General features: G+C 47.7%; 1 protein-coding gene and 1 long non-coding RNA gene across 2 annotated transcripts in view; both read right to left on the bottom strand.

The window, feature by feature from the left end:
• SMIM7 (small integral membrane protein 7) lies at nt 1–4,773 on the bottom strand. Its single transcript, XM_074939875.1, has 5 exons — nt 4,670–4,773; nt 4,513–4,554; nt 3,947–3,999; nt 2,300–2,390; nt 1–1,657 (listed from the first exon to the last, which is right to left on the bottom strand). The coding sequence occupies exons 1-5, from the start codon at nt 4,693–4,695 to the stop codon at nt 1,642–1,644; spliced, it is 228 nt and encodes a 75-aa protein (XP_074795976.1). The 5' UTR covers nt 4,696–4,773; the 3' UTR covers nt 1–1,641.
• A 4,046-nt stretch (nt 4,774–8,819) lies between these two features.
• LOC141978018 (uncharacterized) overlaps nt 8,820–12,427 on the bottom strand; it is a 77,228-nt gene continuing 73,620 nt past the window's right edge. Inside the window, exon 4 of the long non-coding RNA XR_012636319.1 lies at nt 8,820–10,096. This is a non-coding gene — a long non-coding RNA (uncharacterized LOC141978018). The remainder of the gene's footprint in view (nt 10,097–12,427) is intronic.

The following is a 12,427-nucleotide window of genomic DNA, read 5'->3' as shown; positions in this document are numbered from 1 at the left end:
TATAATCTGAGCCATTTTTATTGAAACCTCCAGTACTGGTTTGGAAGATAAACAATTTACACATACACAATCACCAACACTGATTTAAGAAGTCTGATTACACTAAATTTGGTAACTATCTTAGATGTGTGCTATGAATCTAGAACATGCATATGGCATATTACATATCAACTGATAAAAACAGATCATTTAATTGATATTTAAATTACAGAAGCTATAAAAACCTTAATTACATTTAGCACTTTTGCATGAAAGAAACGTGACTATTGTCACTGCTATTAAGAAGACAGTGCACTAACAGCAAGTACAAAAATATGCTGACGTACAATCACTCCCTTAGGCCTAAATTAAATGTTTACTTAAACACTGTTTTACCGCCTAACTTGGAAAGCCTGAAGAGAAAGAAAAAAAGACTGAAGAATTAATTATTCTTAAAATTTTCTTTTCAGCCTGTTCTGATGTGTATATTCTCATAATACTTGGAAGTTAGTTTAAGATCTCAAGACCTGTTACTTCTTTTGATGATGAATGTGTATTTTTTTAACCTACAAGTTCTTTGGAGCTTGTTCCTGAGATTCTGGACCCTCTTTACTGGAATTTAATTGTATAAGTAGCAGTGTCTGTATGCTCATTCTCAGTTATTTCAACTTCAAGGACATTTATAACCAACTTGAGAAAGGCTTAATTCTGGTGGCCTCTACTCTGCTAACTCCATATCCACAAAATCTACCTGTCTCAGTAAGTAGATTCTCTAGGGCAGTTTGCAGGCAAATACAATCTTTGATATAGTGAACAACATTCTTCTCCTCCTCCCATAAGTTATTTCTTTATTGCGCAGCCCATGACATCCAGATATTTCGAGTGCTACGCAGCTCTCTATAGTCAGATACAAAACTGACAATCATTAAAATTACAGGAATATAACACTGTTTTGCTTAACTTTATAAAAATGCCTTACAAACGGCAAAATTGGTCTCAGACAATAGAGCAGTGGCTCCTCAAATAGCCTGTGCTATGCCATAACAGACTAAGAGCAAGGAGTGACTGAAAACAGAGATTCTTGTGACCATCAGATGTTGTTGTTAGTTCTACAGTTCACCAAGCATCATGTTGCTGGGCCAGCATCATCATTTAGAAGTTATTTATATATGCTAGAAAAGTTGAACAATTTTGCTTTGAGCATCAAGGTTGGTAGGCCTAAAAGCTGACACTCCCATAGAGGCAAGCTAGAGGAGGGTATACACATGGGTCAACGTGTTTGCTGTTAGTCCAATATTTATTGGGGTCTGTTGAAAAAAAGATATGAAAAAAGTCCCAAGAGTCAGCCCACACTTTTGGTAAATATGCTCCAGGAGGGTCAGTTTGTGTGTCTACCAACCATGAAAGTGCTCCCCACCATTTAACAAGAAGCTACTTTCATTTACATAATAATCACACCATCTTATAATCTGCCCAAGAATATGAATGTGTCCTATCTCTTTAATATTTAGACCCTTGTATAAAAGAACAGACCAAAATTCTTTGTTCATATTTTGAAAACATTGCAGTCTTTTACTTTATGGAAAGGTCATGTTTCCAGCCAAAAGCCTCCTCCAAGTTACCAGATAAAGACTGCTCTCCGAACAGGTTTCTGGATGACTTTCAAGATCCAAATAACCTAGCAGATATAACAGAAAACACAAAAGTAGTTGAGAATTGGGTATAATTGTATACTAGTCATCCAATTAAATGTCACTACTGCCAGAAGAGACATTAATACATATCTGCATCAATTCTGCTTTCCCACTCATTGGACCATATATCTACACATGTGAAAAGCTAGCAGATATTTTGCCAGCCTGTCCATTGAGACTGAGCATGAGGCTCAAATCCAGGGTTTTGAGAGGCAGCATGAAGGCATTTGCAAGGCCGTGAAGCTGGCCTAGCCCAAGGGATTGGTTTTTCTGTGTGAGAGTTTGGTTTTTTTACATCCAAGACACCACTAACGTCATTTGCCCTGGTCTTCCAACATAACTGACATGTTTAAGCAACACATGGTAAGAAGCACTAGATTCAAGGTTGAATCTCTTATTGATGAACAGAGAAACTAAATTCATCATGCATTACGAGTTTCATTATCATTAAGTGACAAGGTCAGTGAACATCTCCTTGCAAATCAAAATTGAAACAAATGAGGCTCAACAGCAGCCCAAAACAAAGGAAGACAGCAGGATCAGAAGAACAGGAGTTAGAAACAAAACCAAGATGTCTAACTTAAGAAAAAAATTATAGCAATGAAATCCTATCTGGTTCTACTTACACAATCATGCAAAACATCATGAAGATGTTCCACAAGGCAATGAAGATTCGAAAGTACCTGAGACTCAACAAGAACTCCCTGATATTGTCACCTAGAAAATCAAAGTTGTCAAATTGTCAAATCAAAATCAAATAAAACCACCCTTTATCATATACAGCAAATACAGACACACACATTTACACTTCACATTTTCAATATTAACTGAAACATGTCATCGACTGTTAATTCAAAATAAAAACTGAATGTTACAAAGGACAAAACAAACGAGAAATGGAGATTTGGGAGGGGATGGCCACCACCTAGTTCAGTCTGTCACGAACACCCACAAAGGTCTAGAAAACAAGGAAAAGAAAGCAGAAGATAGGTCATGTCCCATTCCAAAAAAGGAAAAGGACAGCTATCATGGCCACATGTTATAGTATGTGGTCCTCCCACCTCAATCATTCATCATAATGAGGATAAAACCATAGGGGCAACTTAAAGGCACAAACATTAATGAGGAAATCAACATATAAAGGCACTGAGTTCTTCTGCAGCATAGACGCCAGTATCCAAAAATGCAGGAGGGAAAGTACACTGTAAATCTTAGGACTCCTTCTCCAAGTCACAGTTCTGAGAGGAAGAGCAGTGCCTGCAAAGCCCCTATGGAAATGTTGTTCAGTCAAGTTGTAAGCAGAGATTGGTGAGCCAGTCACTAGCTATAGATGGATCAGTGAACTCATATTTGGGTGTCTCAGAAATGGGTTCATGTTAAGCACTTTTGTCTTAGAGGTTTCCCATGTAGATTTGATTAATCAGAGGGAAGCCACCTGTATGAACAAAGTGCTGCATTCACAGCCATCTTTGTAGTGCCCACACTGAGGGAAACTACACACACGAAGGGCTTGGCTACACTTGCGAGGTACAGTGCAATAAAGGAGCCCCAGGCGCACTAGCTCACTACCCATCCACACTGGCAAGGCACGTAGAGCGCTCTGACTCGGTGGCTACAGCGCTGCTGGTACTTCACCTCGCGAGTGGAATAATGTTTGCTGCACCCCCGCAGCGCCAGTGTGGATGAGGTGTTGCATTACTGCGCTCTGATCAGCCTCCGGAAACGCCCCATAATCCCCTTAATTCAAGTGGCCACTCTTGTCATTGTTTTTGAATCACTGTAGGAATGCGGACATGCCCTTTGAAAGCTCGGTTTCTGAAAGCCAGCTGCTTATCTGCTCCGAGACAAAGCAACCATTAGTGTGGAATGCTGTGTGTGAGAGAGAGCGCGGCGGGCCGGGGGGGAGGTCTGCTGCTGTCTGAACTTACAAGACAGAATGCTGACATGCTCTCAGCCCCCCAAGAACCCACTCTCTCTCCACCCATATACACACAACACACTTCCTGTCACACTCCACTCCCCCCCCATTTGAAAAGCACGTTGCAGTCACTTGCATGCTGGGATAGCTGCCCATAATGCACCGCTCCCAATGCCGCTGCATGTGCCACAAATGTGGCCACGCCAGTGCGCTTGAAGCAGTCAGTGTGGACAGACTGCAGCGCTTTCCCTACTGCGCTCTCCGAAGGCTGGTTTAACTCAAAGTGCTCTACATCTGCAAGTGTAGCCATGCCTTAAGAGTCCCAGATGAAGTGTTCACTCATTGAGCCTATTACCCGTAGTTGGCTCCCTAGACTCTTCACCGAAGCCCTGAGCATCTTTCTTCTTCCTGCAGGGACACAGGAGTTATTTCCACATTGCTCGGAGCAGACATGCATTACCAGTACCAGCCCTAGGCGGGAGTCCATAGGATTTGGGACCAGACAATTAACCTAACAAGAGTTTGAAGGTGGTGCGAACCACCAGAGCCCTGGGGGACAGCAGCCTGCCAGGAGTGACTGGGAGGGTGGAGACCCTGGCTGGTGCTGAAGGTGCCACAAGGCAGTGGGAGCACGACTTCCCCCCTGCAGTCGGGGCAGCCGCGGGCATCCGGGGCGGAGGAGGGCAGCACCGGCCCGGCGAGCGGGGCAGCGGCGAGCACCCGGGGCGGAGGAGGGCAGCACCGGCCCGGCGAGCGGGGCAGCGGCGAGCACCCGGGGCGGAGGAGGGCAGCACGGGCCCGGCGAGCGGGGCAGCCGCGGGCACCCGGGGCGGGGGCCGGGAGGACCCAGCGGCGGCCCGTTCAGCGGCTGGTTGCGGGAGGGCCCGATCGGAGGCCGAGGCCCGCCCCCGCCCCACTCACAGCCTGAAGTTTAACACGGCGCCGGCGTTCATCAGCAGCGTCCTAAGGGGAGAGACAGAGAGCGGGTTAGGGCGGGTGCGAGCGGCCGGGGAGCCGGGCGTTCTCCGGGGACTCCCGCCCGCTCCCCCCGGCCCCGGCCCCGGCCCCGGCCCGGTACCCGCAAAGCAGCAGATCCCCGATCATCGCGGCGGCTTCCGGACCGGGCCCGGAACCGGAAAGGGCCGGCTCCAGCTCAGTCCTTGCGCCGAGACCTCCTCGCTTGGCCGCTAGGTGGCGGTACAGGGGGCGAGGCCTGTCTGCTCGGGGCGGGGACTCTCGGTAGGGTACCCCTGGGAGAGAGAAGGGGTAGAACCCAGGAGTCCTGGTCCCCTCGGCCTTCCCCCGGGCTGGGCATGGAGCCCAAAGTCCTCCTTCCCCCCTCCCAACCCTGGAGATAGAACCCAGGAGTCCTGGTCCCCTCGGCCTTCCCCCAGGCTGGGCATGGAGCCCAAAGTCCTCCTTCCCCCCTCCCATCCCTGGAGATAGAACCCAGGAGTCCTGGTCCCCTCGGCCTTTCCCCGGGCTGGGCATGGAGCCCAAAGTCCTCCTTCCCCCCTCCCAACCCTGGAGATAGAACCCAGGAGTCCTGGTCCCCTCGGCCTTCCCCCAGGCTGGGCATGGAGCCCAAAGTCCTCCTTCCCCCCTCCCATCCCTGGAGATAGAACCCAGGAGTCCTGGTCCCCTCGGCCTTTCCCCGGGCTGGGCATGGAGCCCAGAGTCCTCCTTCCCCTGTCCCATCCCTGGGGATAGAACCCAGGAGTCCTGGTCCCCACAGCCTTCCCCCGGGCTGGGCATAGCATCCTACACCCTTCCCCCTCCCATCCCCGAGGGTAGAACCCAGGAGTCCTGGTCTCCCGCCCAACCCAGGCCCAGTTCCAGAAGGACAGAAGAACTGGGGAAGAATTAGAGGAAGGAAGATGCACATGTTGAATGTGAGGAATTAAATCTTTAGCCCATATTGGATAACTTGGGTTAATTACAGAGGGAAACATGGACTAATGGTTAAAGCTCAGGAGTGGGAATTAGGACTCATGTTCTATTCCCAGCTCTGCTACCAACATGCCTTGACAGGTTTCAGAGTAGCAGCCGTGTTAGTCTGTATCCACAAAAGGAAAAGGAGGACTTGTGGCACCTTAAAGACTAACAAATTTATTTGAGCATAAGCTTTCGTAAGGTACAGCTCACTTCATCGCTTATGTTCAGATAAATTTGTTAGTCTCTAAGGTGCCACAAGTCCTCCTTAACATGCCTTGAGTATCTCACTTCCCCTCCCTGTATTTCAGTTTCCCCTAATTGATTATCAAGGGTTAATATGAGGGCTGTCAAGCTCTTAAAAAAATTAATCACGCTGTTAATAATAAAATACCATTTATATAAATTTTTGGATGTTTTCCACATTTTCAAATATATTGATTTCAATTACAACACAGAATATAAAGTGAGCAGTGTTCTCTTTATATTTATTTTTTATTATAAACATTTGTACTGTAAAGCCAAAAGAAACAGTATTTTTCAATTCACTTAATACAAATACTGTAGTGCAATCTTTTTATCATGGAAGTTGAACTTACAAGTGTAGAATTTGCACAAAAAATTACTGCATTCAAAAATAAAACAATGTAAAACTTTAGAGCCTACAACAATGTAAAACTCAATCCTACTTCTTCTTCAGCCAATCGCTCAGACAAACAAGTCTGTTTACATTTGCAGGAGATAATACTGTCTGCTTCTTGTCCACAATGTTACCTGAAAATGAGAAGAGGCGTTCGCACTACTGCAGCCGGCGTCGCAAGATATTTACATGCCAGATGCGCTAAAGATTCGTATGTCCCTTCATGCTTCATCCACCATTCCAGAGGCCATGCGTCCATGCTGATGACAGGTTCTGCTCGATAACAGTCCAAAGCAGTGCGGACTGATGCATGTTTATTTTCATCATCTGAGCAGGGCTGGATTAACTTTTTGTGGGCCCCCATGGGGGCAATGGAGCATGGTGCGGGGGGGTCGGGCCTGCTAGGGTCATGGCATGGCAGGGGTGGCCCTGCTCTGCCCAGCCCAATGTGAGGGCACTATTTACAAACCGGCAGTTACCAGATGCACAATGGCCCACCCAGCCTTGTGCTGCCAGCGTGCTCCTTCTCCTCAGGGCTGGGTCCATGCTGTACCACACATCCCCCCTACCCAACACCAGAACACCCCCCCGATTCCCTATAGTCAGAGCCCTCCCGGATTTGCTATGCCCAGTGTCCCCCAGACCCTGCCACAAATGCATAGCACCCTGCACACCACCACCCCTGCCCACCACCCCCCTGCCCACAGCCCCACCACAACTCCCTAGCATCCCACCCAGAACCCCCATTCCCTAGTGCCCCAACACACAGAGATCTTCACAGCCCAGCACTCCCACCCAGGCCCTCCACAGACCCACGCCCAGCTGCAATCACTGGTCCTGCTGGGAGGCGACTGTGTTTTCCGGGCTGCGCCACCAGTGCAGTCGGGGTGGTCCAGGGACGGGGAATCCCTCCGGCCCCTTGGAAGTGGCATGATCAGCCAAGCTAGGGCCTGCCCCAGGCAGGCTCCCTCAGGATCCACTTGCCTGGAGGGGCCCAGCCAAGCCCCCAACACTGTCTCTGCCACTGACTGAGACTGGCCAGGCTTCTGCACCAGTCCCAGGCGGCTCAGCTCCAGAGAGACAGGTGGGGCCCCACAGGTGGTGGGAAGCAAAGACTGCCTGAAGCCGGAGGTGCCCTGGGATCCCACCAGGAGGCAGAGAGAAGCCGGTGGGTGGGGCCAGGAGGTGGAGAGGAGCCCTCTGCCAGCCGGCAGGCAGGCAGAGAGGAGCAAGTGGTGGGCGGGGGAGCCAGTGGGCTGGCGGGGTCTCAGATCACAGTGCAAGCAGAGCAGGACGGGGCCCGTTCTGAGCATGGGCCCAGCTCCATGGCCCACTGGCAGTCAGATGCCACCAGCAGAAGGCTGATTTCCTTTTTCAGTGGTTCTGTATTATCTGCATTGGAGTGTTGTTCTTTTAAGACTGCTGAAAGCATGCTCCACACCTCATATCTCTCAGATTTTGGAAGGCACTTCAGATTCTTAAACCTTGGGTCGAGGGCTGTACTATCTTTAAAAATCTCACATTGGTACCTTTTTTGCGTTTTGTCAAATCTGCAGCAACAGTGTTCTTAAAATGACCAAAATGTGCTGGGTCATCATCTGAGACTACTATAACATGAAATAAATTGCAGAATGCAGGTGAAACAGAGCAGGAGACATACAATTCTCCCCCAAGGAGTTCAGTCAAATTTAATTTAAGCATTTTTTTTTTAACGAGCGTCATCAGCATGGAAGCATGTCCTCTGGAATGGTGGCCGAAGCATGAAGGGACATATGAATGTTTAACATATCTGGCATGGCAAGGCTGGCTAGAAAGTCTTATGGGAATGCCTCTTCTCACTTTCTGGTGACATTGTAAATAAAAATTGGGCAGCATTATCTCCCATAAATGTAAACAAACTTGTTTGTCTTAGCGATTGGCTGAACAAGAAGTAGGACTGAGTGGACTTGTAGGTTCTAAAGTTTTACATTGTTTTATTTTTGAATGCAGTTATTTTTTGTACATAATTCTACATTTGTAAGTTCAACTTTCATGATAAAGAGATTGCACTACAGTACTTGTATGAGGTGAACTGAAAAATACTATTTCTTTTGTTTATCATTTTTACAGTGCAAATATTTGTAATAAAAAATAATAACATAAAGTGAGGACTGTACACTTTGTATTCTGTGTTGTAATTGAAATCAATATATTTGAAAATGTAGAAAAACATCCAAAAATATTTAATAAATTTCAATTGGTATTCTATTGTTTAACAGCGGCAAAGAGTCCTGTGGCACTTTATAGACTAACAGACGTATTGGAGCATAAGCTTTTGTGGGTGAATACCCATGAATATTGTTTAACGTGCAATTAAAATTGTGATTAATTGCAATTAATTTTTTAATCACAATTAATTTTTTTGAGTTAATCGCATGAGTTAACTGTGGTTAATGGACAGCCCTAGCTAATATTTATTTGCCAGGGGTGTTGAGAGTCTTAATTCACTATAATCTGCTCAAGTGGAAAGTGCTACAGACACATACAATATAGTTAATAGTATCACAGAACCCCTCAGCAATAGAGCAGATAACATTTTAATCCTCTTAGAAACTGGAGGATTTAGAAACAAACTTTTTCACCAAGTCACTTATACTATACAAAACCGACTCTGGACTCTTATTTGAAACACAAAAAATGAAAGCTCATCTTCTTCCTTATGTCTATGTGTCCTTTGATGATTCTTGATGTTACAGTACAGTGCTGATGTTCTCAAAGAGAAAGATTCTTTTTCTTTTACGTTGAATTAAGTACATGAAAATATTTCTGTATTGTAACCTTAGCTAAATGTCATAGGCCCTATCCAGCAAAGACTTACCCACCTGCTTAAATGTATAGTCGTATTAAGTTTAATGGGACTACTCAAAATTACATTAATAGGACTATTTAAAATTAAGCTTGTGCTTAAGCACCTTCGCAGGAACAGAGCTATATAAGTAGGTTTAAAATATGCAGGGCTATATATATACACCTAGGGTTTTAGATATACATGTTAAGTATACAGTGCCCTGTGCATATAGGATGCTATATTCAAATGTTAAATATGAATGTTGACGGTAGATTCACCCTCCTTAGGATGCCTCCATTTGACCTTGTGTGTCAGTAAGTGTGAGGAAGGCTTTCTGTCAGGAGAAAGTGCAGAGCCCTACTGAATTATGTAACTAGGAGCTTTAATGAGAGAACAGCTTGTTGATCAGGAACGTGGGTTCTGTGCAAGGCACTAGTATCTTCTCGCATTGAGTACATGTATAATACACAATAGGTTAGGCTGGGAAACCTAGCTTCAGTAGTTTACTGATTTTAGCCATTCATTTTTAATTGTTTATTTGGGATGAGGTGGATGGTCTTCTAAAGTCCCCCTTATTTTTAATCCTCTTCCCACTGCTCTCGGGGAAGTAGCTGGATGCAGGGCCCAACACAGTTATTACAGGTGCGGCTAGACCTCCCTATTTCTGGCTCTTTCTGAATCTGCTGTCCCTAAGAAACCTTTTCCCAATAGCCCAATACAGACTTCACTTTGCCGTTGCAGCCACAAGCAGAGCACTTCCCCTTTTAGACACACATTGAAGCTTTTGATACACATTCAAAGGCAAATCCTGCAGTGAAGGAGCTATACCCACGGTTAAGGAGTCTGGTGGCACCTTAAAGACTAACAGATTTATTTGGGTATAAACTTTCGTGGGTAAAACACCATTTCTTCAGATGCATGGAGTGAAAATTACAGATGCAGGCATTATATAATGACACATGAACAGAAGGGAGTTACCTCACAAGTGGAGAACCAGTGTTGACAGGGCCAATTCGATCACGGTGGATGTAGTCCACTCCCAATAATAGATGAGGAGGTGTCAATTCCAGGAGCTGCTTTTGTAATGAGCCAGCCAATCCCAGTCCCTATTCAAGCCCAAATTAATTGTGTTAAATTTGCAAATGAATTTTAGTTCTTCTGTTCTCCAGCACATTACCAACGATCTACAACCTATCCTGGAAAATGATTTCTCACTCTCACAGAGCTTGGGAGGCAGGCCAGTCCTTGCTTACAGACAGCCCCGCAACCTGAAGCAAATACTTGCCAGCAACTACACACCACACCACAGAAACACTAACCCAGGAACCAATCCCTGTAGCAAACCTCATTGCCTACTCTGTCCCCTTACATACTCTAGCGACACCATCAGAGGACCCAATCACATCAGCCACACCATCAGAGGCTCATTCACCTGCATGTCTACTAATGTTATATATGTCATCATGTGCCAGTAATGCCCCTCTGCCATGTACATTGGCCAAACCAGGCAGTCCATACGTAAAAGAATAAATGGACACAAATTGGTAGGAATGGTAACATATAAAAGCCAGTAGGAGAACACTTCAATCTTCCTGGACATTCTATAACAGATTTAAAAGTAGCTAGCTATACTTGAACAAAAAAACTTCAGAAACAGACTTCAAAGAGAAACAGCAGAACTAAAATTAATTTGCAGATTTAACACCATTAGTCTTTAAGGTGCCACCAGACTCCTTGTTGTTTTTGTGGATACAGACTAACACGGCTATCCCCCTGATACTTGATGCCCATGGTTACCACTTTGCATAACTCAGCAGCAGCAGAAACGTCATTTGCATGAGTCACACTTAGGGGCAGCATCAGAGATGGGCTGCATGGGGAGTAGCAGCACTGGAATAGGATGGGGAAGAGCCTGGTAAAATGAGATGGGAGTGTCTGATCGGATAGGAGCAGCAGGCCTAGGATACAGTGGACAGGGCCCAGTGGGAAGGGGAACAGTAGCCTTGGGATGAGATCAGGAGTGTCCAATGGGATGGAGTATTTCTTCACACAATGCACAGTCAACCTGTGGAACTCTTTGCCAGAAGATGTTGTGAAGGCCAAGACTATAACAGGGTTCAAAAAAGAACTAGATACATTCATAAAGGATAGGTTGGTCCATCAATGGCTGTTAGCCAGGATGGGCAGGGATGGTGTTCCTAGCCTCTGTTTGCCAGAAGCTAGGAATGAGCGACAGGGGATGGATCACTTGATGATTACCTGTTCTGTTCATTCCCTCTGGGGCACCTGGCATTGGCCACTGTCGGAAGACAGGCTACTGGGCTAGATGGACCTTTGGTCTTACCCAGTGTGGCTGTTTTTATATTCTTATGTAATGGGTAGTGCTCGATGAGGTGGGAGATGTTTCCCAGCAGCTAAATGAGCTCCATCTATCTCCACCCACAGAAACAGGAATTCATCTGTATGGGTCCCTGACACACAATTGGGAGGGCAGAAGGGTGGGGCTGCCCGGACAGGTGAACGGAAGGCAGGACGGAGGGTTCTGTGCCCCAGGGGCAGGGAAGTCAGCTGGGGGCTGGGGGCGGGGTGGGGGTGGTCTGATCACTGGAGGTGGAGAATTTGTTCAGGAGAGGGATCAATGCTGGGGGAATGAGGCACTAGCCGGGGTAGGGGGGGAGGGTCTGTGCCCAGGGATGGAGGTGTCTGTGCCTGGGGGACATGGAGCTGGTCGAGAGGGTCTGTGCCCAGAGATGGGGGAGGCGGTTGAGGTGTGTGTGTACCCTGGGGAGAGTCTGTGCCCATGGTAGGAAAGGAGCTGGGCGGCAGATTCTGTGCCCAAGAACAGGGCAGAGGTCTATGCCCAGGGGGGCTCTGTGCCCCCAGGGATGGGGTCTATGCCAGGGATACGAGAGGATCTGGCCAGGGTGGGTGTCTGTGCCCAGGCGAGGAGAGGCGCGGACGGCAGGTTCTGTGCCCAGGGACAGGGCAGGGCTCTGTGCCCAAGGATGGGTGTCCATGCCAGGGATATGAGAGGAGCTGACTGGGGGGTTGTCTGTGCCTGGGAATGGGGGTCTGCGCCCGTAGATGGGAAGGCAGTCGGGGGGTGCGGGGGGCGGGACTGTGCCAGAGGTACGAGAGGAGCTGGCTGGGGGGTCTGTGGCCGGAGATGGGGGAGCGTACCCTGGGAAGAGTCTGTGCCCGGGGGTACGAGAGGTGCTGGCTGGGGGGGTCTGTGCCCAGGGTCTGTGCCCGGCGGGAGGAGAGGAGCTGGCTGGGGGTGGTGGTGTCTGTGGCTGGAGATGGGGGTCTGTGGCCAGAGATGGGGGAGTGTTCCCTGGGAAGGGTCTGTGCCCAGGGGTATGAGAGGAGCTGGCTGGGGAGGTCTGTGCCCAGGTCTGTGCCCGGGGACGGGAGGCGCTGGCTGGGGGGAGTCTGTG

This window comes from Natator depressus, chromosome 25 (assembly GCF_965152275.1).
Source record: "Natator depressus isolate rNatDep1 chromosome 25, rNatDep2.hap1, whole genome shotgun sequence".
Classification (NCBI taxonomy): Eukaryota; Metazoa; Chordata; order Testudines; family Cheloniidae; genus Natator; species Natator depressus.
This window is presented reverse-complemented; position numbering and strand designations above follow the sequence as displayed.